Raw genomic sequence first — 27,277 nt, forward strand, 5'->3', positions numbered from 1 at the left:
TTCACAGGAACCTCCCTGAGGAAACTGACGTCAATCCGAGCATTTGTTGACGTGATTTTACTCTTTGCGGCGTCGGCCATTTTCGTTACGGCGCGGTTTCGCCGAGGTCACTGCCAATGGCACCGAAAGTATAGCCAAGCACCTAAGGCTTTGGCCTTCGAAAAACAGAAATTCCGTGGCAGTGAACATAACTCGACCAGGCACCCGCACGCAAATGCGCAAATGGACTCGTTAGCTGAGGCCAACCGAGATTAAGGGTGTCAAAAAAAAATTATGGGGTTTTACGTGCCAAAACCAGTTCTGATTAGGAGGCACGCCGTAGTGGGGGACTCCGGAAATTTGGACAACCTGGGGTTCTTTAACGTGCACCTAAATGTAAGTACACGGGTGTTTTCGCATTTCGCCCCCATCAAAATGCGGCCGCCGTGGCCGGGATTCGATCCCGCGACCTCGTGCACAGCAGCCCAACAGCATAGCCACTGAGCAACCACGGCGGGTATTAAGGATGTCAATTATGCGACTGCATATCCTGAAACATGCGCCCATCGCGACCATTTAGCAAGCTTACATTATTATTTTAGAATCAGCTTTCGAGAAATGAAGCGACAAAAGGGCACTTTCGCTTTTTTGATTCGATCGGACAAAAAGTTGGACGAGGAAAAGATGGCCGGAAGGGGGGGGGGGGGCGGAGGCCGCTCTTTCAAGATTCTGCACCCGCTTTCTCGAAGCGGGGCTGAGCCTCTAAACGCCCATCAATAGCAGCAAAACTGCTGATTCACAGTAGACTAGCTGGCCGCTCGTCTTATATGCGCGGCGGTTATCAGATCAGCCGTTCCTGATTCGCGCTCGTCCATGCTCGACGGTGAAAGCTATTGGCGTGGTCCTTTTTTTTTTCTTTTCTTGTTAAAACGTGTTTTTTGTTATCGTCCAGTACACTTCGTGCGTCATCGCGCGAATTTTGAATCTTAAAGATCCGTACGCCACGTGGTGTAAAAGCTGTGAACTAAAGGCGATGTCCGGAATTGCTGGGGTTGGGAGTCGGGGAAAGCGGCGGTATGGCACCCTGGCACACTTCAATATGTAGCTTTCTACAAAGGCTTGCAATGAACCTACACAGAAAAAACATTTATCGCTCGTCACTCAGGATATTGTTTCGTACTTCGAATAAATATTAACACCGCGTCCCGCATAGTTTACTGAGGATACCTGGATCAACAACTAAATGCCGTGTATAAAGCATAAAAACTGGGGGAAAGCGAGTATTTAGCAGCGCGTTTTCGAGACTAAGCAACCACCGCAGTTCAAATTTTCGGAACACGTCACAATTCATAATGTGCTCTTCATTTCTTCAACGTATCAAATATCTGCTGTTCTTGCTCCTGCCGGGAAACAAGTAGTGGGGTAGCCCTTATTCAGAAACGGCCTGAAAATGAAATCGATAAAAGCAGAAGTGACACAGGCCTTTAGAAAAAATTCAGTTAAGTGTTCTATTGGCACTGAAATGGCTCTGCACGTCCGACCGAGGTCACTTTCACGAATATGCCACCTCGCAGACCCACATGTAATGTGCCGTTCTGGGACCTTTGAGGTATCACGAATAAATGAACTTGCATATAAAACCCTAATCCGTTCTAAACTAGAACATGCCTGTGCTATCTATGACAACCACCAGGTTAATATGATTAATTCCCTTGAATCGGCTCAGAACCGTGCTGCCAAGTTCATTCTCTCTAACTACTACTATAATGTAAGTGTCTCAGCCTTAAAATCCCGGTTGTGTCTTCCCTCGCTCACCTCCCGCCGCAAAAGTACTCGTCTTTTCTTATTTTTAGGTTCTTTTATTCGCTGCCCGCAGGTAACCAAATCATCATTCCAGCGCATCGTTTTTCCCGCCATACGCATCCCAATGTTGTGCATCTATGACGCGCCCATTCCACCACGTATCAGCGTTCTTTTTTTTCTGCACACAGCCCGAGAATGGAATACCCTTCCTTCTGACATCGACCTCATCACCGAAATTTCCCGTTTCAAAAGTGATATTGGAGACCATCTTTCAAATCACGCCACTTAACCTGTCCCGCCCCTCACGTAATGTCCCGTTCTGGACCTTTGAGGTATCATAAATAAATAAATAAATAAATAAATAAATAAATAAATAAATAAATAAATAAATAAATAAATAAATAAATGATAAGTGGTGATTACACAAACAAATTCGGCAGTTATACCTGTAAGTGGTTCGATTAGATATTTGATGGTGCTAAGATATATATTTATACTGCAACGCTACGTATACTATCTCTGGACGGAAATTCAATAGTTCCAGCATTTGATAATCCAACCATTTCATGCAGTAAGGCACACCCATCGTTGGGCGCGGCTGATTAAAATACTTTATGCGGACCTCTCCCCTCGCCCGAAGGTTAAATATATCAAGCCGATTGTTTTGTTTTTTCAAGTATGGTTAGGCGGTAATTTGTAACTGCGGGAACTGTCCAGCGCCAGGACTTCTGCGCAATGCAAGCGTGTATATATGGCGAATTTCGCGCGTCGCCCGCTACAGCGCGTCACGAGGAGGCACAATACTCGCTGCCCAAACCGGGGATACGTAGTAAAGAAAAGCATTATTAACGTGGTGACTCGATTAAGGAATAAAATTGAGCTTCAGCTGTAGTTTCGTTGGACTTTCCAGTGTGTAGCCGAAAGTGCACGCTTTCGAAAGCGGGGGGGGGGGGGGGGGGGCAAATGGCATGCTTTGCCCCCCCCCCACTTTTGACAGTGGGGGGGGCAAGTGCCCCCTCTGCCCCCCCGGTAGATACGCCTATGGAACTGTAGCATTCGTAAAATCACCATCAACCCTAGAAATAGAGGAGGCGGCCATAGCGCTAGCACTCACTCTCAAACCAAAAAAAAAAAAATCCTAAGTGATTCCAAGCGTGCCGTCACAAATTACGCTAAGGGATACGTAGGCAAACCTTCGAATAGTATTATCAACTATCTCCAAACCGACCGCACCACAAACTAGTATGGGTCCTTGCTCACTCGGGAAATGCCGGGAACGAGGCAGCGCTCCAAACAGCGCGAGGCTTAACAAACCGGGCGGGGTGCTCCTCAGACTTGATGGACTTCTGGAGCGAGCCAGCGACCACACTTAATGAACTTAGCAGGTTTTTCAAAAACGGTAGGAAAATCTATTAAGTTCCTAATAAGAAGCTATCTATGGAACAGGTCACGATTTTGCGTCAGATACAAACTGACTCTTTCCTCTGCCCACACAGATTGGCGTATATTACGTGCAGACAATACTCGTCGCCTTCGTGAATTCGTAACTGGCCAAGCACAACCGTCGATACCAGCAATACTCGTCGCCGTCTTGAATTCGTTTGTTTAATTGGGCGCTTTCGCATTAATGTTCGCTTAAGCGTTCGTCACAGACGACGCTGCGCCTTGGTTTCGTTCAACTGTCAACGCATCAATACCGCGCGCGCGCGCGCATGTATGTGGCCATTTCCTATGAAGTCCCATGGTCCTCTCAGCTCCCTAAACAGGACACTTCTACACTTAGTACACTTAAGTGCCACGCTACGTATCACTTATCGCACTTGATCCTTCCTGTTTCTCAGTGCAGTCGCTCTTAAGATAAAATCTTTGCGCCGGCAATACTATGTCGTGGCACTTTCACGTAAGAGGATGAAGTTATTTATTTTTACAGAGCTACACTTTCGTTAAATGTCTGAATCTCTTCTGAAATCACTTGAAAAGAAAAGCTTGTAAAATGGTGCAGGCATCATTTCCATTTATTCACGTTGGATATATCAACGGAGAGTAGCTGCAAAGTTTTCGTTACACTCGCGGCGTCTATAACCTTGTACAAAGCGAGTTTGAAATTATCAGTAAAATGGAATTGTCATCAGTCAAACTGTAGCGCGTTTATTTGCTCAGAGAAACAAAATATGCTATCACAGTGCACAAACAAAAGCACTAAAGACGTGGCATCGGCGGGATGAGTTTGCGGTGAAAAGCTCGTAGAGTATAGGAGCTTCCCGTTCCCCTCACAATATACAAGTATGATGGTCCGCCAACCATATTTACGTTCAGTTAACACGCAGCACCATTTGTGCATCTCGCCTGTGCAAATCGATGGCAGTAAATAAATAACCGAAATTTCTGCCGTCGTTTCAACGCACCCGAAGTATGTTCTCGCCTCCTTACCCGGAGTGCACATCAAACGTCATCTGTTATTCAAGCATTTCCGACAGCATTATGTACTGCCGCTGATCACTGACAGCTGGAACCCTCTCGAAGGCCTCCGTTTCTTGAGGCGTGTTCACGACCGCGACATTGCACACGGCGCGCGCAGACGCATACAACGCAAGCGTGCGCTTTTCTTCCGAGAATTAACAAAGATGTCAAGAACGCCCGGCGTCACGTGAACGCGGTTGCCAGATAGGAAAAGAGCAGGCGCGCAATTCGAGGTGAGGAAAGGAAACAACGGCGGGGCAGGCGAGACCCCACGTAGACAGAAAGACGCCGCGCCGACCGCCACAGACATGTGTTGTATGACGTAGCGTGACGTATCCATCACAGGAGCCAATCGAAGCGCGCTAGCTTTCTCGTCCGCTCGTTTCGTCGATCTCTCCGCTTTTGTTGATGGCGATATTAGCGTTTTCTCCATCTGACGCCCGCACCTTGTCAAAATTGACGAGGAGATTGCCATCAAAATGACGGTTATTTTTTACAGTGCGTCCAAAAACACTTTCGCGATGACGCATTCAATGCCGGCAATATCAGGTAACCTTTGTATACTTGCAAACAGTCTCGAAACAACAAAGCGACTCCGCCTCCGGGGGAATCTCAATCTTTCCTCTATATTTTGTACCCTGGTGGTGCTATCTGAAAGTCCAGGATAGCAGACTGTAACCAAGTTTCAGTTATTGTCATTAGATGTGGCTCATTCGCCACCGCAATGCTTTGCAAGTCGGAAAGTCGGAATATAGCTGAACTCCAGAACAGAAACCGTGTTCGTGGTTTTCATGCAATATTCGGTAGCTTGGAGACCATTGGCAAGCGAGTGTTACGCCCATACAATGCATTCTTCTTCGTAGGTGTTATCCAGCGATATCAATAAGGTATAATATAGAGTAGTGTTCGAGGTTTTTCTTCTTTCATCTGGATGTACGTTCGATCTAGGTTAGATCGAGGTCCATGGTCAGCAGGTTCCGACGACACAATTTTTCGGAATATGATTGGATCAGACCTTTTGCATGAACAGGCCCTCTGCCGCGTTTGGGCTTCTTGTAGCGCCATTTTTGACATCTATGGTAGCCCCTTAGGCCGCACTTCAATTGTCACTCACCGAATAAACATCGGTGATACTATGCCATTTCAATTTCGCTGCCAGCCTTTCCGTGTGTCCGCACAAAAGCGCGAACTCATTCAAAATGAAGTCAACACGATCATCATCGAGTCATCATCTAGTCCATGGGCGTCTGCCATCTATTTAGTCAAAACAAAAAACGGTACATGACAGTTCTGCATCGATTATCGCCTCATGAACAAGATCACTAAGGACATGCACCCTCTTATATTGACGACGCCCTTCACTGCCTCCACGGTGCCACCTATTTTTCGTCTCTGGACCTTCAATCTGGCCACTCGCAGATCACCGTAGAAAATAGAGATCGTGAGAAGACCGCGTTCGCAACCCTTGGTGCCCTTTACCAAATTCAACGTCATGCATTTCGGCCTGTACAGCGCGCCAGCAATTTTAGAAAGGATGATGGACACCCTGCTACGACGATTCAAATGGCCCACTTGCTTAAGTTACCTAGACTACGTGATAGTATCCTCAACCGCGTTCGCGACACACCCTGAACGCCTCTCGATCAGTCCGGCTATCTTCCGGCGAGCTGGACTTCAGCTAAATTCCTCGAACTGCAACCTCGCTCTTCCACAAATTACAGTGCTTGGGCGTCTTGTTGACGCTTTCAGTGTCCAACAAGACTCGGAGAAAATTCGCGCTGTCTTGAACTTCCCCGTTACCCGCTCCGCGCTCGATGTCTGTAATTTTGTTAGGCTGTGCTCCAGTTCCCGCCGTTTTGCGAAAGACTCAGCTGCTCTAGCACGCTCTCTTACTAGCCTTCTTGTACAAGACGTCCCGATTTATTGGGGGCCTCTACAAGCTGACAAATTTTCTCAGCTAATCGGCGCTCTAACTAGTCCATTAATACTCGCCTATTACAACCCCGATGTGCCTTCAGAAGTGCGAATGGACGCCAGTATCCATGCCAGCAGCGCAGTCCTGGCCCAACAACAACCAGGCATGGACCGCTGTATGGCGTACGCTAGTCGTCCGCTGTCAAAATCAAAACGCAAGTGCTCTATTTGAGAGCGGGAGTGCCTTGCTGTCGTCTGGGCGGCGGCAAAATTCTATTCCTATCTGTATGGCCGAGCTTTTCAAGTCGTCACTTACCACCAAGTCCTCTGTTGGATTTCTCCAATTAAATATTCCACGCAACGGCTTGGTCGCTGGGCGTTGCGCCTCCAGAAATACTGTTACTCAGTGGCGTACCAGTCTGGCCCACTGCACCAGAACGGTGACTGCTTGTATCGCTACCGTGTCGACCAACCTGACAGCCCAGATATCGGTTCTGACCCTTGCGTACTCTCCATGTATCGCTGCCTCCTGATTGGAGACGAATAATGCCTAGATGCTTCCTTGCGATCACTGATCGGCCACCTGAATTGGACCTAACGACGCTTCACTATGCATGTTCGTCCTCTTGGATGGCACATTATACCAGCGTAAGATGCAGCTCGACGTCCCTGATTAGCTTCTTGTCGTACTTAAACATCTGCGTTCGACTGTTATGCACAAGCTTCACGGCGAACCAGCTGCTGGGCACCTCGGCCAATTTCGCACGCACGACTGTATTCGGCGCCGCTTCTTCTGGGGAGGTCTCGCGTGTTCCTTCGACGACGTTGCCGCTTGCGATAAATTTCAAGGTCGGAAACGACCGACCGCGCACTGCTGGACCCCTTCAGCCGATCGCCACACAGACAGAACCATTCTTTCGTGTTGCCTTGAACTTACTCGGTCCTTTTCCTACATTAGCATCCAGTAAGAAGCGGGCCGCCGTCACCGCTCGTTATACGACGAGATAGGCTATGACTCGAGCGCTCCCCACCAGCTCTGCTACGGACGTTGCCAATTTTCTCCGATACAACGTCATTTTGCACAAATGGCCGCCACACAAACTGGCCGCCACGCCAGTTGCTCACGAACCACGGCCGCACCTTTTTGTCCAGAGTCATCGATGGCATCTTGCGCTCCTGTTCAACGCAGCCCAAGTTAGGACTCACTATCAACATCGAACGAACGGTCTCATAGCGCGCTCACAGTGCACCCTCAGATACATTCTATGTATGTTACATCAGGCTACCATGAATGGAACCTTGCGCCACCATACGTGAGGTTTGCCTAAAATTCGTCACCCCAGAATACCAGCGAATATTCATCCGTCTAAATGCTTTTTGGCCGTTCACCCACATTGCCACTGAACACAACTTCCTGCTGCTACAGCGCCGCCCAGCGTGTGCACACGTGATGCTATCGCTCGTACCGACTACACCAGGCAGATCGCCCGCTCTCGGCTGTCGGCCTTGTAAGCCACCCAGAAGCGCCTCTATGACAGCTGGCATCAAGACATCCGCTTCTCACCCAGTTCTCTGGTTCCCCTGTGGTGCCCTTTCGGTCGTGTAGGTTTGCCATAGAAGCTGTTATTCTGGTACGTTGGACTTATTGTCTCATGCATCAGGTCACGGATGTCAACTATGAGATCGTTCCTGGCTTTCCGACTACGCCATTAGCGATCACGACCAGCGACATATATTTCCTGCTAGCAGGCTCAAAGCCTACCACTCTCCCTCTGATCAACGTATCCAACCGCACCGAGACGGTGCTTCCACCACCGAGGGAAGTGCTATGCGTATACTGAAGGCGAAAGGAAAGAGCCGTTGCTGAGAAAAGATGAAGAGGACGGTGTCGTTCTGCATGTGAGCTGTCTACCATAGCCTTACATGCCAATGTAAATACACACCGTGTATAATGCTTTTACTTTTTTGCGTAACAATATATGCGTATGGTGCGGCGGGAGCAATGTGCGTGTTTGTATTCTTCGTATGATTGAGGCGTTCTTTCTAGACTGGACATATAAAATGATGTTTTAGAACTGCTGATGCTGCCCTGCGAGACTTCAATATATGCAGCCGCTCGCTTCGATGGATCTTCTGCTCATTTATGGGGTTGTAACTGTCTTAGACAGGTCAAAGGATAGGAGATCCCTGATTTCGTGCGCTGGAGAGCTGATGTGCTAATAAATTTCGTCGCAATCCTTGATCGCCTGGAATATATAGTGTACGTACGTGTAGAAGGGTGTGAGTATGCGTGTATATGTGGAGCTTTGTGCTTTTGTACAAAGGCAGGTCATGCTTTTGAATGTCTCTTCAAGCGCCTTGGGTCTCTGTTCAGATTATAATCGTGTCCGACGTATGTGTCATTTCTCTTATGGTGAGTTTTATAGACAGTAATTCCGCGTCTTGAGGTGTTGGCACTCAAGTAACTTTTCATAAGCGTAGAGTCGTACCTCACTACCGCTGCTTTGCTGCTTTCGGCGTTATTACTAGCATCTGTATAGTAAGTGTTTCTATCGCCTGTATGCTGCATCATATTTGGTGAATTTAGTTTTAATAAATAAATAAATTAATTATTAAGTCATTGAGAGCATCGGTTTCGAATCTTCTCCGTGTCTGTATTATTTGGAATGCGTTTTATCCTTGGCAAATGCTCTCATGGTAATAATGGTGGCATTGGGGGTTAGTGCTTGGGTTTAACATTATGGTCACTATTCGTAGAACGTGAAGAGATGATTGAAGTCGTTACATTTGCACTGGTTATGGATGCCGATTCTAACCGTGCCGGTTGTTTCAATTTTACGGTTACATGAAATTTTAGGAGCTCCCTGGGCAAGTGTAGGACACTTCATAATTATGATGTCTGTCTTTTTGCGTGGCGTGTTGGTGATGTTTGTGTAGGGTAGATAGGACGTAATCCTGGAAGAAAATAAGTATTTCTAAGACCTTACGTAGCCAGGTTATTTCATTATTTCCTTATGTCTTGTTAATCTACGCGTCATAGATAGCCTGGGTTCAAGTTGTACAGTTAACTTCTGCACTGATGTAGCTGTTGTGCCATTATCCTGCAGTAGAAACGAAGAAACCAGGATTCTTATGATATTAATGCTCAGGTGGAGGTACGTCTTTCATTGGGAGTTTTACTACGTTTGAGGTTCTTCGGCTCGCTGGCTGTCGCCTTCATTAATGACGGTATATTATGATGTCTGAGGGGAACATCCCCGCCCCAGTGTATCGTCGTATTCCCGTATGATACCTAGTCCACTTTTAATATTGTGTTATTGCCACCGTCGTGATCCTAGATCACGAAATAGGTTCGTCAAGCAAGGTTTGCTTCAAAAAGAACTTCGTGTAACACATTTTGGCTGATTTGAACGAAGCTTCCGAGATGGGACCACCAGGGCAATATCTCGGAGAGCTTGTCATGATTAGGAAGGCGCAATACTTCTAGTGAAATGGATGTTGACGCTGAAGGGCGGGTCAGTTTATTCACTGCGTCATTGCTTGCAGCTCAGCGTCTGACTGGAGCTGAAGAGCAGCGAACTCTGCCTGCGCTTTGCGCATCAGCTCTGCGTCCGTCAACAGGTCGAGCACGGTTAGTGCCAGCACTTTGGCCGTTCGCAGAGTCGGCGGCTGGGCCTCCTCGGAGCCGGCCAGGGTTGCGAACTGGTGAGTGTGGTTGGCCGGTCCCCGCACCTTCTCCTTCGACCCGACGCTGTACACGGCGTGCAAGGTGGGCACGCGATGGGACACGTTGCCGCAGTCCGTAGACCCTCCGCTGACCGGTATCTTTTTCACGTAGTCGTCGATGAAGTTCAACGCTGCGTATTTGGGAGGCCGAGAAAAGAATGGTGGTAGTGGCCGTACAGTTTCTTACAAAAATGACTACATTCCTGATGTGGTATACAAGTTATATAAACAGGGATAAAAAGTCTGAGGAAGGCTGGCCAAAAATGACTACATTCCTGATGTGGTATACAAGTTATATAAACAGGGATAAAAAGTCTGAGGAAGGCTGGCCAACGTTTCGATAGGTGAACCTGTCTCTGTCAAAGGTGGTCTAGTTACACTTATGTTCCAATATGTTCCGCAAAAATTCATTCCAGTTTTTTAGTGGAACGAGGGAAACATAAAGTGCAAAGTTTAACTGCCGCAGCGTCTTTGTTCTTTTAGATTACCTTTTTTATGTGGGTCTGCATTCTGCTGCAATTAAATAGTTCCACTTCCTTATTTCTGCTCCATTTATATGGTTGGACTTCCTGTTTATTCCGTTTTCCTCATCCTTGCGTTACACATAAACTGTTCTCACCATGCAATACGCTATAGAAGGAACACTGGCACTGCGATATTTATGATAGTGTAGGGATGATGGTTATAATGCACGAATTTGTCTAATATTCTTGTTTGCGGCTTCATACGTTACTTGTGGTATTACTCATAGGTGATACGCGAAAGATTCGTTTCCAGCTCCACAATCACTTGCGGCGCAAGCGTTTAGCAAAAGCATAGCCTTTGAAATCTGCTTCTGTTGCCCAGAGAGAATCGTCGCTAGGACATGGATTTGGATGCCTCCCTATAGGCTTTATTTCATAAACTGCAAGCAAAGAAGCGTTGCGAAGCGCATTAAGATAATAGGTTTCTTCACACATGCTGAGTTGTGAGTTGTTACATGTATAACGCGGTCGTTCGTTAAAGGTGATCAATGTGAAATGGCACAAAGTCGTTTGAAGCCAAAACGATGAAGTTTAGGCAAATCCATTCACTAACCATAATTCTCATGCGGGCTGAAACACCAGGCTTCCAACTTCCGCTGACACTAGCGCCAATGTTCTCCTTAGTTACCTTTGTTGGAAACATTGTAGTAGAGGCGGTTTTGATGATAATTACGATGGTAATAATATTACGAAATTTCTTGACATACAAACAGAGGGACAACATTCTACCAACTTTCTAACAATCATTCCAACAATTCAGCAATAATACTTAGACTTTATTGCTGCTTAGTAGTTAATAAAATTATCAGAAGAACTGGAATATTTTCTTATCAATATCGTTCAACAAAACACTTGTTACCGTCATGCTTCTCCTAACTTTTAGTCCCGGAAGACAACAAAATTACTCCACGCCTCCGCAGGAACTCGCTTATTGCTGGCGAGGTACGCTTAGGAGAATAGGTTATCATTTATTCCGGAACCACGCAGGGAAAAATGACAGCTGGCAGAAAGCCTGTACAAAGTTTCAAATCCATGGCAGGATTTCAGCGTGAAGTTACGCAAGAAATACGGGAACGAAAACGTAGATTGCGGAGCTGTTTTCCAAGTAATCTTTATTAAGAAACATGCACGCATGCATAAAATCACAGCCTTAGAAAGATGGTACAAAAACACCAAATCAATTAGACAAAAATATATGTGCAGTGGCACGTGTAATACATATTCGTTAAAAGACGGGCCTCTTTACAAACTCACTTTCATTCCAGAGTTTTCTTCGTAACTCTTTGTTGAAAGCGTGGCATGAATTCGCAATCCCCACTTCGCCAAATCAGCACCTTGGAAACCCAAATGAGTTTTGGGCTATCTTTATTGATTGATTGATTAATATACTGTTTGATGTTATTCAGGATAAATGTTTTACAAAACTATAGCGTGTTAACGCATCGCAATCCCTATAACTTGAGGCTAGTTGGGATGCATTCACGTATAAGGAAAAGACCATATCAGACACTAAAACTATGGGTTAAGAAAATGCCATGAACATTCAAAAGAAACTGAGTTATAACATTAACTAACTTATTGCGTTGCACGGTACTAAGTAGAACCGGGCTCTAACGTCACAGCAGTGCAGCCTTGCTGCACTGCTGTGACGTTAGACGTGTGACGAAACACTGCACGCAAAAGCAACATTACTCGTGAAAATAACGGCAAAAGAGGTTTCGACGCGGCTAACAATAAAGTTGTTCGTACTTAAAGCATAAATAAGGATTGTGCTGTACAACACCAACTATAAATAGAGTGACTAAAGGTAATTTGTGTGTCGTTTCTAGGTTTTCACACATTGGGAATTGTCCTAGTTAAGAAATGTCTTTTTAAAGCTAAACGGATGTCGTTGGTGTGTTGTAATCATGGGGAAAGGTTACTATGCATACTTGATTATTACCAGGGATTAGATAATGACGCACTAGATGTTTATCAGTGTAAACTCCACGGCTCAGACGAAGACGGCATTTGGAAATTCTTCCAGATCATTACAAGCGCACCCACTGCAGGCGCATTTGTGTCAGTTGTGGGTACGAAACTGCAAAAAGCAGAAGTGGGACAGTTGAAATAGCTTTCCGAGCAAGGAGCAGAGACATCTTCATTTTGGAGCAGAATATTTTAAACTTGGAGCAGGTTAACGAAGAAAAAAATTTTTTTTGGAGTCACTAACTTTACATTTCCGCCAGTTTATTTGGAGTAGCACACTCGAAATATGAAGCAGCTCAATGAACTAAGTGGTCGCAAATTTTGCCTAAGTGCTTGCTTTTTGCAACAGCTGCAGTAGTCACAGGTCCGTCTTGTACTTTATAGTGTTCACCAGTTCCACTCTCTATAGTTATTTCGCCCTCAGTTCGAACTTGGGAATAACTCAAACAGCAATAATATCCTCGCCGTGGCGCCAGACATTTTAATTGAGAAAAATTCGCGGCATTTGAACTTCCTTACAGCAAAATTCGGGTTTCCGCTTGCTGTTTATTTCGGAAATATGATGTCCGAACACAAACCAAAATTGGTTTGTGTTCGTTCTTTAAAAAACAAAAAAAAACAAAATTTGTTTGTGTTCGTGGTCACCGCGATGTTCCGTATAAAGACCAGGGGTGATAGCATCGTCTCCGCATGCCGTATGCTGTATGAGCGAGTGAAAGCATGCGTCGGTCAGCCGAATCGTGCGCAAGGGAGGAAAGCGGGGAGGCAGCGCGGAATGCATGGGGGGGGAGGGCGGCTTGTACTCCGGCAGCAACTGCGTACATTGCGCGGCCGCGTGGGGTTCCGGGCGCCCTATCTTGAAAGCGATCTACAGACGGCTCATACCTCGGTGGGTGCTATGTTCTCGTTTCTCAGTTTGCGCTGAAACGATAGAGAGGGTGCTTCTTCACGCAAGCGTTTTGACAGCGAGTGTCCGCGGTCATGGAGTGTGATGTGTTCATTTTTGCCGTGCGCGCTGAGAAGAGGTCAACCCAGCGCGTCCTCCGCCCACCCTCGTCCTCCGCAACATTCCGCCTCTTTCCCCCTCCCCCGTTTCGCTAAACACCAGCTAGAATTTCCTCAAGGTGGCGTTCCTTTGCCGCGTGCTCCTGGAAAAGACTAATGGTGCCAGCGATAACATTCACAAATGCCATTCAATGCTTAAAACCGGATAACTTGTCGGTGTTGGAAGTTAAGCATAGATCGCTATACCGGTTGGCTTTGGGAGCCCACGGTAAAACAACAAATGAGGCAGTGCAGGGTGAGATGGGTTGGCCTCTTTTGAAGTCAGAGAAGCGCAGAGCAAAATTAGTTTTAAAGAAAGGCTCAGCAACATGGTTGAAAATAAATGGACGGCTGATGGCACAAGTATCTGTACCTGAAAACCGTGGACACAGAATGGTGGAAGAGGACAATAATGTTTTCAACCAGGTACAGGATAATTGAATGTGTAAATGTACAACCAGCAGGCTTCGGAAAGAAAGAGAAACGGAGGCACTGAATTGGATGCAAAGAATGGAAAAAAAATTCGGGCAGGTAGTACTAGTGGTGCAAGGCTGGAGTAAACAGCGGAGCTCGTGATCGACCTAGCTTCTTCAAGATTTTACTAGTCTTGACTGCGTTTTGCTAGGAAATGCTAAGTGCTGCTAGGCACGGTATTCCCAATCGGCTCGCCTCCAACGCGCACATTCTCGATTGACCGCGCGACGCACTTCAAGATGAGCGGCTTCTTCGGGTGCCCGGATTTTCTTTGGTTGTCCCATGTCAAGGCTACATGTACTCGCCACAGAGTCAACGAGAGTTCTGCCGCCGTCGTGGTGGCTCCGAGCTTTATCTCCCCGATAACGGCACGACCAAGCTGCGCCTCCACACTTGCCGGGGTGCGGCTGGTCGAAACCTGCCGAGCCGCCGCCAGAGGCGCCGGCTGCACTCATGGACACCGCGTGCGTTCGGCGCGTACGCGGGGAAACGCGGACGGCGTCAGCAGCACATCTGTGCGTTGCCTCGTTGGTGCTGCTACAATTTCTTTCTCTCTCCAATTTTCTCTTTCTTTCTCTCGAGCATAGTGCGCACCACGCGCATGCTCTCCTTCCCTCTCCTTAATGTCCCATGTCAAGGCAACATGAGCACGGCACGGACAGGAGGCGAAGCACACGCCGCCCCACGAGGTGGTTGCTAGGTAACGCGCGGTCACATTATCGCCAGGCGCAGTTTCTTGTTCGCACTACCCGGCCTAATCAAGAGCTTAAAACAGCTCCGCTGTTAAAAGGGCCATGTAGATTTACAAGGATGAGAAGAAAGAAATTAGAAGGGAGAATTTGTACGATGACGCAAAGGGCAATGCCTTGCTATTTGAGGCTCGAGCCGGTTGCCTAAGGACAAAAACATACCGGAGAAATATTCGGCACTAGATGAGACATGTGTATGCTGCAGAAAAAATCCGGAGACCACTCAGCAAATCCGAAAGGAATGTGAAAACAGTTCTCACCCAGTGAGAACCGCGGGTAGCATTTGGATTTAAAATGGACGGAAGCATCAACCGGTCAGCAGTCGAGATAAGCCAGATACGTTTAGAGTATTGGCTGAAAAAGGAGGGAACAGACTGATATGACTGAACGATAATAGGCATAGGCGGCGGCATAAGTAAATGGAGAAACTGAAAAATGTGTATCCATGAAATCTAGAAGGAAAAGCATTGATAGCATACCTGAGTAACTCAAGCAGGCTAGGAGACGATTTGTCTCCGCCCCGTTTCAAAGGGGATGCCATTAAATCATCATCATCATCATCATCGCAGCGTGCTCCTCCGTTCTTTCCCCGGCGCGCAATTCTGTTCTGTACATCCCCGCCCCTTCCTCCTCTGGCGCTCGCTTCCTTCGTGGCTTCAAGCAGCCATCGCCGATTTCACTGGCGAGCCAATACGCTTGCGCGTAAAAATCCGCCTGTAAAAGTGGACGTACAGCGAAGCTGGTGCGGACGTTAGGCAAGTACCACCACCGCAGCTGACGTCAGCTGACGTTACACAAGCACCACCACCACAGGTGACGTACGTCAGGCGCGCACGCACGTGGGCGGAAGTGCAGCATACATCTTCGTTCTTCTAGACCATCCGCCAAGCGCAAGTGCCTTATTGAACTAATGTTTGAAAGTAAATTGCGTCAGAAAATGCGTAAAGTAGTACTTACACACAAGCTACAGGCATTATAGCGTCGGATTATTATTGCAACAAACGAGAAAATATAAATACGTTACGCGGAAACTGAAAGACAAAGCCCTCTTCCAGCTGCCGTTTGAGGCTTCTCTCAGTGGCCGATAGGTGGCGGTACCGCTACCACAGCATACATCCTTGTTCTTGCAGGCCCTCCGCCTAGCGCCAGAGCCTTATTGAAGTAATTGAATTTCTCAGTCAAATGCGTCAGAAAATTGGTAAAATATGTACGACTTACACACAACCTGCAGACATGATAGCATCGGATTGTAATTTGAATATACAAGAAAGCATAATTCTGTTACGCGGAAATTTTAACACAAACCCTTTCTCCAGCTGTCGTTTATTGGGTGAACACGCCACGAAAAATCCCGGCCAACCACACCCAAATGAAATAAACGCTGACTATTACGGCGGGTGACCGAGCCTGCAAAGTGCGTTTATCTACTGACCCCGCCGGCAAGTATGAACATGCGCGCGCGTAGGCAGCTTGCTGGGAAGGTACGAAGATATGGAATTCATAAGTATCCGACAAAACACGAACACCGGGTCCATCGGCATGGTATTTCGGTCGCACATTATCACACGTGACTACAGCATAGCACAGGCTGGAAAGGCGCGATGCTAGACGACTTCCTCTATTCCAGATATCCTGATGATCAAGTTAACAATCCAGGTCATTTACCTAGCTGCCACGCTACCCTCTAAACGTGGCCTGAACACGAACCTTTTGTGGTCGGGCAGATTGTTTTGGAGCATCTCGGGTGCAATACGATGTATTTTTGTGGTTTTGGCACAGCTTGGCGCAGGAAGTCGCAAATGGGGCACTTTGGCTCTATAGGCGCAGCCGTACCACCCTTGACAAAGCGAATAAAGCTGATCAACAGAAAAAGCTGAACTAACTTTGTGTAAACACTTGGTAATCCTATGCGTGTAGTGCGCCGGCTATAGGCCTTTCACAGCGAACAGTCTGCCCACCGCGCACCAGGGGCCGCCATTGGCCCGATGACCTTTAACGCCTGCTGAATCGAGAGCAAGTGGGCATCAGCCGCAGCCCGCCACTCCAGCAACGTTCAGCCGAGAGGCCGGGAATCGTTTAGTGGTATTTATTTAAGGTATGGTACTTACGTGCCTTAAAGCTTCGGCCACCACACACGTGGGAGGGGCGTTGCTTATTTCATTTTGAAAAAATGTATCAAACCGACACGTATGAGCAGCGACGCACAAATCTATGGTGGACGGATGTCTCCTTCCCGAGTGCACTTAGTATAGCCGCCATCAGTGGCGCATACATTGGCGCGCTATACTCGTGCACGCTGGGCTTACCAAGTGTTTGCACAAAGTTTGTTTTTTTCGCGTATACTTTGAGCTCCGTTGGCAGTGCGTGGTCTTACCGAGTGAGTGGCCGTGCTTCCGGTAGGAGGCAGCGATGGTGGCGTTCTGGATGACTTCCATGTAAGCGATTTCCCTGCAGATGCTCACCACGCAGCCTGTGGCCTCGGCTGCGCCCTTGAAACAGGCCTCGACTCGGTCTCGAAGCGATATCAGTTCGGCGTAGGACTCGGAGCGCACGCAGAAGCGGAGTTCCGTCTCCTCCGGAATGACGTTGGCATACTTGCCACCTTCCGCGATAATACCTTTGGGAACGCAGAATAAAATAAGATAAAATAAATAATAGGCTACATATTAGCACGTCCAACTTTCTAAGTACGCGATGCTTACTTAGAATGTAACGTCTCGAATACTACGCGCGCGTGCGTAAAGGCTACTTTTCCCGTTGTCATTTATCAGCCTCGTACAAACTTGCGATTTCGTGCACACTGTGACGCGCTCGCGAACTCTCAACACACCTCGAGTTTTCTTTTAGACACGGACTAACGCCTCCACAACAGACGATTCTGCCAGGATATGTCCTGTTTAACGAAGCATTTCGGGCACGTCCCGGCCAAATAACTATCTGCCATGTGTAATGTCAACGCTTTTAAAGCGAGAACTGTTACTACAAATTTGTCATTATAAGGAAGGAATATAGGCAACCCTGAGCACTGGTCTGTTGCTTTACAAGGACTGCACGCAACGACGCCACCACTTCTATCCGTAGACGCAAGAGAGAGAGAGACGGTGCACATGGTGCACATGGGAAGCGCCCTGCGTGGCAGGGTCCGGATGGATGGGTGGATGAAAAACTTTTTTAGGGTCTTTTAGGGCGCGCGCGAGCGCGCAGCGGGCCGCTCCCTCGTCGGGACAGAGAGGCCGAGCCTCTCCGCCGCGTCGCGGCCCCGTTGTTCTTCGAGGGCCCGTTGTTCTCTTGTTCGTCGCGGGCACATAACTTTTCTTCGAGGTTGGGGCTGCGTAGAACCGCATGCCAACGTGAAGAAGTGTTGCTTTCAACGCCGCGTAAAGTGGGACACCGCCAGAGCATGTCAGGTAAGCTGGCTAAGTCATTGCACAGTGCACATGCATTTGTTGTTTGAATTTCGGGGTACATTTTTTGAAGAAGTAGGAGGTTTGGGTATGCCCCCGTCTGTAGAAGCCTTAGTGTTAAAGCCTGAGGTCTATTGAGTTTACAATGTGGGAGGGGGTAGATCCTCCGAGCCAAGTAAAAGTGCTTAGTAATTTCGTTGTACGAGGAAGGAGAGTCCCGATTGTCAGTACCCCCAACGTCACGCGTGGCAGGGTCCGGACACCGCAGTAATTATGGTAGAGGACCACGCGTGATAAAAAGCCTATAATTTCAAGAAGATCGGCCAGCCAATGACAAACAGGTTTTAAGAACGAAAGGTTTTGCGAGTTCAGACATGTCCTGAATAGAAGCGTGATAAAATTTACTAAAAGCGACGGTTAGACAAGTGGGTGCAAGTTCATATTGAGGGTTGCTGCTCAAGTAGAGACGATGACAACAAAAAAGAAGCCGGCGGGGAAAGCGCTTTACTCGCAAGGCAGAACGCTTTCTGGAAGCAACACAATTTTTATGCGCCCAAGCAAGTCATGCAAGCACTCGGAACTCCGGGTGCAAGAACCAAACAGAAACGAATGTAATGAGTCCGAATCGTCATTGAAAAACTAGAACAACCATAATACGCGTCATGGATGCCTGCGCATAGTTCATGCAGAGTATTATGGCTGTTGTGATTGAACTTATAATATGTTTTGCATAACATAGAACAACAACTCGATGCACAACAAGAGCCAATAATCAAGTTTTGTTTAGACCCGTTGCAGCCATTAAAACGGCTAAATCGGACAGTGGTAGCGGAAGATGGGAGACGCTAGAATGTACCGTTATTTCATGAGTATGACTTCTGAAACACCGATCCTGTAGCCTACATAGCTGCTTCATTTCACGCTGACTGCAATTGTACACATTTGGTACTTGGACGTGAAATGCACTGTGAGCTTTCTTTACAAAACTTCCATGTATTCTTGTCGCGGCACTACCCGACTGTCACCTGAAGCCGTACCGTGAATCCAGGAAGATGGCTTGCACTGTTGGCGGAGGAGGCCAATGTTGACGAAGGAAGCAATGGCAGCATCGAGGGCATTCACGCCTTCCCAAGGGTAAGCAGCAGCATGAGCAGACTTGCCTTTGAATCGCACCACGAGCTGCAGAATCAACATAAGCTTCATTTAGACGAATTCGACGCGAGCGGGTCGAGTCAGAAGTGCAGCTGACCTGGCACGACACCATCGCTTTATCATGCATCATGCCTAGCGACTTGGGCGAGTCGACCCACTCCACGCAGCAGACGGGCTGGCATAACTCGCCTCGACTCTCATTCGTCACGGCCTGATATTGTTTACGTGAGTCCAACAACCGAATTTCAGCCCGACAAGCCGGCTAAATCAACTTTATCGGGTGCATGCAAGCATCATTCACTATAAAAAGTGGTGCGGACTGCCTGGACCAACAAGGGTGAATCTTTTGGTTTCCAATGCATCTTAACATTTAATCTGCGTTATAAGTATTGAAAGAACAATAGGTGTTGAGGGTTTTAAAGGTTTCTTCGGTTGATGGCTTGCCTGAGGCCGCTGTCTTGCGAAATAAAATAATAAATAAAATAAACACGAACAAAATAAAATAATTAAGTGTGCGACATGGTTGAATCGAGCCTCACTTTCCCAGCACAACCCGATGGTCTAAAAATTACGCCGCAATCGCATGTGTGCGGGGTGCGGTAGCCTGCCGACGGCAACGCGTACGCCCCAAGTACGCCATTTTTTGGGGTGATCCATGAACGGGTGACCGCACATGTCACATATGACAAAGGTCGGTAAAGCAAAAATAAATAACACAGGAAAAACCAACAGAGACCCAGCTAGGGTGGTTAGCCAATAAAGAACAAGACTCGGTGCTGGCGTTCCATCCGAGGACGGATCGTGACAGCCGGTCCAGGACCCACTCGCCATCGTGGAGCCGAGCTTGGTGCGGGCAGCCGCGCCAGAGAAAACGGTTGTCATCCCGACCTAATGTGCGCCAGCAGCAACAACAGAGAACAGAAAGAAGGAGACCCCAAGAAGCAAGTCACCACTGGTATGGAGCGCACCTCAAGATAATCAGGTGAGCTAGGCACAAGTCGCATCTCCCACAGCCAGATGTAAGAATACAAAAACACCAATCACACAAAACCCCGATTGCAAGAGTATAGTGGAAGAAAACATACTACTTCGTAACAGTTTAGCCGAGCCACGAGCAGAGTTTGAAGGCTTTAAGCACATGGTAAATAACAACAAATCACAGCCACCCATAAAGATTATGGGCCACACTTCCAAAGTAAAGCAGATACCAATGCAGCAAAGTACCGCCTCCATCGCGCAATCGGTGACTGTGGAACAGTTAGCACAAAACATGCAGCTAATGCCCACCGAGATACACAAACTCAAGCGAATGGTCGAGGATTCAGAAACAAAAGCAGCAGCCGCCTCCCGAAAAAGGGTCAGCCAGAGAGCTCCTACCCGGACCACGAAAGCCATACAGCACACCGATACTGAGAGTACCATCCATACAAAGGAAGGTCGACAATATCAAGACCTGACACCCATAAATCTGGCAATGGAATTTCTGCAGGCTACGAAAGAAATTGGCTAATTTCACGCACTGCAATGAATCGGCGCCAATCCCTCCCGGCGTTATCGGTATTCAGGTAAAAGAGAAACACAAGCAAAAACTCAAGGATTCTGTTCATTTGTAATAATATTTAAGCTTGAAAAAGTTTATTAGGGTTCTTACTTTATCCCTGTAGCCGTCCCTGCTAGCTAAGGATAACAGGACGGTCTTTACCGGGCGTCTTTTTTCCAAGCCTGTGTAATCGTTCGATAGAAGTCACTTTCTCGTTAAGAATATTGTCGAAGACGACTTCATTCACTTTTCTCGAGAAAACGGCTTCAGCTTCATACCCGCCTTTTTCTATTCCCCTCACCATAAGTTAGTTTCTTCTTGACCGGTTTTCGAAATTGTCAGCTTGTTTACAGACGTACTGTAACTCAGGATTATATTTTAGTAAAAGTTTTTTAACATTATCTAGCTTGTCTTCAGTTTCATCTAAGCTTTGCGGGGATGTCGACCGCATGGCAGCACCACTGCGCGCAATCATCACCATCGGCGCTGGCTCACTTGCTCGTGCCACGCTCATCGAAGCTTAGGGCGGAGCGGGATCATTAAGGCTGGATGGCAGTTGGCCTGGGGCTTTCGTCAGTAAAGATTGTTCTTTGCTTGTCTCCTGCAGTCCGTGTCGTCTCTGAGAGCCTCAGCTGGTCACTGGCTCTGAAGCCACGGCCCTGAGCCCACATTCACACCCCACGTTGGGCGCCAATGCGGAAAAACGCCTCGGTGCCGTGGTCCACGGCCAGAGTGCCGTCCCGGCTGGTCACGCCGAAGGGCGCCCAGCCGCAGCTCGCGCGTTCCACGCACCACTGCTCGCGCGTCCGTCAACTTCCTCGTCCACAGCTGGTTCCCATGCCACTATGCACGTCAGCGTTCCCACACTTGGACGGTCATGGATCCCATAAACACCTCCGTCGAATGGGTCTCGCGGCTGCCTTGGGAGCTGCTGCTCCGGCCATTCATCGGGGACTCGCCGGAGCTGGTTCCCGAGCCATTCCGCGGCCGCATCCTATCTGAACGCTTTCCGTCCGAGCGGCCTCCTGTCTACACGCCAGAGAAAGCCCGCATCCTCTGCCCTCTGTGCCGTGTGCCGGAGATCTCCCGGAGGACTCATCATGCCAGAGCTCCGGTCCCGACCAGTCACGCCCAAGGGCGCCCAGCCGTTGCTCGCGTGTCCGTCAACTTCCTCGTCCACAGCTGGCTCCCATGCCACTATTCATGTCAGCGTTCCCACACGGCCCCTCCGTCTGTGTGGGCGTTGATGGCACTGGCTGGCAACACATTGGCGCCCATATTGATCCCCTTTCTCTCCCACGTTCCCCTCCCTGTTGGCGCTGAGCCGTGCTCCCTCAAGGGCTGCAGAAGGTAGCGTCAACCTTTCCCTTTCCACACGAACCACTTACTACTACGCCCATATTGATGCTCACTCCCACATTGGCGCTCGTAACGTGGAGCCCTGGCTGTGCTCCTGGTGGACCATGGTCCTGGGGAATGCTGGAGGTACCCGTTCCACGGCTAGTAGCAGCTCTTACCAGGCCATGGCGCGTTTCCGAGGTGCGTGTTGCACTTCTGGTGTTCGACGACGTGCGATTCCGCCGGTTCCTCCTCCGTCGCCGTCATTGAGCCTGGCGTGGGTGCTGGTGGTGGCGTGGTCTTCTACGCTCTGCTGCAGCTCCCGCGGCGTCGCCGTTCGAGAAGCGCATCGCCAGCGCAGGTGACATCATGCGTTCGATCGCGCCAACACCACCTCATGAGTGGCTCCGCCCCTCGGTGCGTGGTTCTCTGGTTCTCTGGTGCGGTGCGGTGTGGTCTCTGGTGGCAAGGCATTGAGTGGGCGGCTGCTCCTTCAGCCAACCTGCTGCGTGTACCCGTCAGAACGAGGTCGGGGAAGAAAACCAGACCAGGTGTGCGCCAGGGGATGGTTTAAGGCCTTTTGGTTCCTGCAAGACCTCAACATGGTTTAGGGCCTTTGGTTCCTGTAAGACCTCAACTCCGAAGGTGCACCACCTGGGTCTGCCCAATCTTCGCGAGGAGTTCGTCATGGAAGCCAGTCAGGTTTAGGGCGAGCGGGTTCCTGGAAGACTTCGGTGACTCGGCCTTGACGGCTCCGCCGATCCTCGTTCGGTGCATTATCAGTCTCCAAGGTTCGCCCGCCGGTAGGACTGTCATGCCGTCGCCGCCAGCCACCATGGGCCAGTGCCGTCAATGCCTTCGCAGCGCAGCTGTAGCTGATGTACAAGGATATTTACAAAATATTTACACGTAGGCTAACGATGGCCAAGATGGTGACCCTATATCAAACGTGAACGTCGTCTTCCTCTTGTTCAGTTCAGCCACACAGTTGCGGATGTTCAGTATCATCACCCCCGGTAGTAGTAGCACCGTCCCGGTGCTTAAGCCACACATAAGTGGGGAAAGGTGATAGGGCTTGAGTCTCGTTACGTTAATGATGTCACTTGCAGCTGAAGACGACGCTGAGGGGTCGGCGGCGAGGCTTTCATATGTGACATCGGTCACTTGTCGCACCACATGGTATGGACCAGTGTAATGTGACAGCAGCTTTTAGAAAAGGCCCACACGGCGGATGGGTGACCAGAGAAGCAGCAGAGAACCCGGAGAAAAGTACATGTGATGTTGGCAATCATAGAGGCATCTCTGATGTTACTGTGAGGTCTCTAGACGGGTGCGGGCGAGCCGCCACGCGTGGTCGGCGCCTGCAATCGCGTCGCGGTCGTATTCATTGGTAGAACGTGCGGGCGACAGCAGCAAGGCGTACAACGGCAACCCGGGTTTTCAGTCACACAGGAGACAGAAAGGTGAATAGCTGGAGGTGTCGTGATGCGATAAATTATACACGAACGTCACATATGGTAAATGAAAATCCCGGTCGTGGTGGTCGGCCGCAACATACTTCGAAAGCATGTCGGTGATGATCTAGTTGAGGCGCTCCGTGAGGCCGTTGGTCTGAGGATGGTAAGACGTGTTGAATTTGTGTTTTGTCGAGAAGGAGCGGAGGATGTCTTCGACCGCTGCCGAGAGAAACCTACTGCCACGGTCAGTTAGTAATTGGCGCGTTGCACCGTGCACTAAAATGGTGTCGTAGCTTCGGAAGTCAGCTTCGTCAGTAGCACAACTTGCCGGGAGGGCTTTGGTGATGGCGTAGCGCGTAGCGTAATCGGTAGCGACGGTGACCCATTTGACCCGGTAGCGACGGTAGCGAAGGTGACCTACGCAGTCGTATGTGCGCGACACGCCCAGGTACCCAGCACCTCCACTAAATAATGTTACGTGTAGCTGACGTACAAGCCTATTTACAATATATTTACGCGTAAGCTAATGGTGGCCAAGATGGCGACCCTAAAGCAATCGGGAGCACGTCGTCTTCCTCCACTTCAGTGAAGCCACACTGCGGGGCTGTTCCGTATCAATTGACGTGATTGATAAAAAAGGGGCAGCTCCTGTGCCCAGTGACGGCCTGTGAAACGATGGCTTACACAATATGGTTGCTGCTTTTCAGACCTGGAACCTCAACTCTACGTCACTTTTCTTTCCACGAAAATGGGCTACACACATTCAATAGAAAAAGCAGGGCGTACGTTACGAGCACTTTATAGTAATTATTTAGGCCGTTTTCGGGGCTAAAATTAGGCTCTAAGTGCCTGTTTTAAGGCCGTTAAACATGCTGCGAGTGGAGCGAAAAAAAATCGGTGCGATCGCATGCGTCGGAATGCGATTTTTTGAGGGCTCATTCACATGGCTGCGATTTCAACAATGCGACTGGTGTGACGCCCAAGGTTGCTTGCTGCCAGGTTTTCTCGCACACGCCGCATAATTCCTTTAATATAATGAAAAAAGACGTGCGCGTTATAATATAATTGACCGCTCCTTATAAGAACCACACAATACGTGCGTTTTGTCATTTAAAAAGCTTCAAAGTTTAATTTGTTTTGGAGTGCGCAACTGCGGTTTATGAAATTCAATACGAGGGGAAATGGCGGACGTAAACAGCTGTTCGCGAGCTGGTCGTTCAGCGCTGTGTGCTGTCTCGTGTGTGTTTTATGCCCGTGTCGTTCTTCCGGTGGTAAAACAAATTGCAATAGGACCTATCAACAAGCCCCTATAGCTGTTGTCATCGCATATGCAGTATTCGGAATTCGGCTACAGTGAAGTCGTCATGTCAAAGCAGAGACCCTCGCGCTACCTGTGCTTGACGTCAGTTTCTGAAAAAAGGATGTGTGTATACTGCTCGTGATTGCGCATAAGCGGTTCCTGCTCCTAGCAATATTCTTTTACCAAACTTAGCAGCAAGCACCAACCCAAAAGCTCACGTGTGCCCTTGAAGGAAGCCGCACATCTGTCTGTAATTAATGAACCTGGTTCGTAGGTCGCGGCGCGTGTGCTGTAATTATTCATACAAATGCTCTCTGAATATTTGGAAAGGCGTAAAAGCCGACACGACATTTTTTTAGGAGCCGCAGTCACTTGTGCACGTAGTATCGTATCATTCTGACAGACATGGGCGTCGTCTATTTTCTCGTCGTATTTCTCGCTCTGTTTGTGTGCTGTGAATCTGTATCAAGAAGCTTACGTCAATATTCTGCAGTATGTAGCGTAGCCGCGTAGCCCCACGGCTAAGATTAAAATACCTTGTTAGGAGTACGTTTGTTTGTTTAATAACAAAATCGAACGCTAAAATTTTGTATTCACAGTGGCAAGTGTAAAGTAAGAAGCTATCGAAACTATCCGCTAATAGCATACGTGTGCTTCTACCTGCTTGAGCACATTGTATTAAAGTTAGGCTGAAAACCCCAGATAACCAAAAACATATGGAACTGGAGCAAGCACTATGGTTCCTTTCCTGGAAATGAAAGCCAGAATCCCAGTCTGCTAAGCTAGTCATGTACTTAACTTATATTAGACCAACGTTAGAGCATGCTAACTGGAGCCATTTCAACTAGATTATTTGACCAAGATAATAAAGTTCAAGGAAAGCGTCAAGGTACAATCTAATCTCGTATTCCCGAACCGATTTTATTAGCAAAACTTTATGCTTCCCTGAATTGCCTGCGTTAACCCAATGCTGAAAACAGGGGAAGCTGATTCCCTTTCTTGCTGTTGAAAAGCTGCTAGAATCTCAATAACAGACTACTTATGTTCTGAGGGAAAGTGAGGGGCACTGACAATATCTCTAAGCTTTTGTATGAGCTTTCACCTTGAACGACAATGGAATAAAGATATTTACCTTTGCAAACCTCAGAATCCAAACATTCTAAAGATTTTGAGGAGCCACATTAAATTTTTGAGATATAGACAATAAAAAGTGTGCCTAAGTACAAGTACACACTCAACACACTTGAGTGTTTGAGTGGCCAGCTGCGAATGCAAAAGCGTCCATAGCTGCTACCTCGAGGTAACTGCTAGGTTCCACGTGTGTTTCTCCTATACATCATATCGTGGTTTTGGCACATAAAACCCCATAATTGAATTTTTTTGTCTCTCCTATAGCCTGGCAAGGGGAATGGTTATGCGTAGTCCCATTGCAGCATTGACCTGTGCTTTTTTTTCAATAGGCGGTGACTAGCTGATTCCGTCTGTTTATGTATTTATCATTTGCGTGCATGTTATGTGCATATGTTTGTATTATGTTCTGATTGTTATACTTGCAGTGATGCAAGCATCTTTTTTTAATATATTGCACCACAATCATTTATTCAACTTTGTGTTGAAATGCACAAAATGTGGTCACCCAATAATGGCCAGGACAGCCAGCATGATTGGCAAAAATATGATGCAGATCCAATGCACTTTCTTGAATCGACATGAGGCTAAGCTTTCGCGCAACGGTCAGTTAAACTCTAGAAAACTAACTGCAGTGAGCACAGTTGTCCTTATTTCACCCGATGCAATACGTACTCATATGCAATGTTTGCGTATTCACCGCACAGGTCGCATAATGTAATGTATACATAGCGCGGTGAACTCACTCAAACGTCGGCTCTTTAAGACTTCGAACTAACCATGTGTCTGAGTTCGTGTGAGCCTGACTGAGTAGAATTTTGGTGAATACGAGTACGAGCAAGCTCGGTTGAGTAAACTTTTAGTGAATATTGTCGCGTTTTAGTCAGGGCAAGCTCATCTTAGTGTAATTTTGGTAAATATGAGTCAAAGCAAGCTCGGCAAATGGTTTTTGGTGAATATGACTCAGTGCAAGCTCGCCTTAGTAGAATTTTGGTGAATATAAATCAGAGCAAGCGCATCTGAGTATAATTTCGGTGAATATGAGTCAGAGCAAGCTCGGCTAAGTAGATTTTTGATGAGTATGACTCAGTGAAAGCTCGCCTGAGTAGAATTTTGATGAATATAAGACAGAGCAAGCTCAGTTGAGTAGAATTTTGATGAATATGAGTCAGAGCAAGCTCGGCTAAGCAGATTTTTGCTGAATAAGACTCAGTGCAAGCTCGCCCGAGTAGAATTTTGGTGAATATGACTCAGTGCAAGCTTGCCTGAGTAGAATTTTGATGAATACGAGTAAGAGCAAGCTCGGCTGAGTAAACG

General features: G+C 47.9%; 2 protein-coding genes across 3 annotated transcripts in view; both read right to left on the minus strand.

Annotated features, from left to right (window-relative positions):
* Positions 1–27,277, minus strand: part of LOC125946976 (peptidase M20 domain-containing protein 2-like) — a 180,138-nt gene that overhangs the window by 106,060 nt on the left and 46,801 nt on the right. The gene's annotated exons all lie outside the window — the stretch shown is intronic.
* Positions 9,677–27,277, minus strand: part of LOC119459174 (peptidase M20 domain-containing protein 2) — a 55,294-nt gene continuing 37,693 nt past the window's right edge. Inside the window, exons 2-4 of the mRNA XM_037721000.2 lie at positions 19,083–19,224; positions 17,016–17,258; positions 9,677–10,013 (exon numbers count right to left, since the gene is read on the minus strand). Of these exons, the coding sequence (XP_037576928.2) occupies positions 9,682–10,013; positions 17,016–17,258; positions 19,083–19,224 (717 nt within the window). The 3' untranslated portion in view covers positions 9,677–9,681. The remainder of the gene's footprint in view (positions 10,014–17,015; positions 17,259–19,082; positions 19,225–27,277) is intronic.

This window comes from Dermacentor silvarum, chromosome 7 (assembly GCF_013339745.2).
Source record: "Dermacentor silvarum isolate Dsil-2018 chromosome 7, BIME_Dsil_1.4, whole genome shotgun sequence".
Lineage (NCBI taxonomy): Eukaryota > Metazoa > Arthropoda > Arachnida > Ixodida > Ixodidae > Dermacentor > Dermacentor silvarum.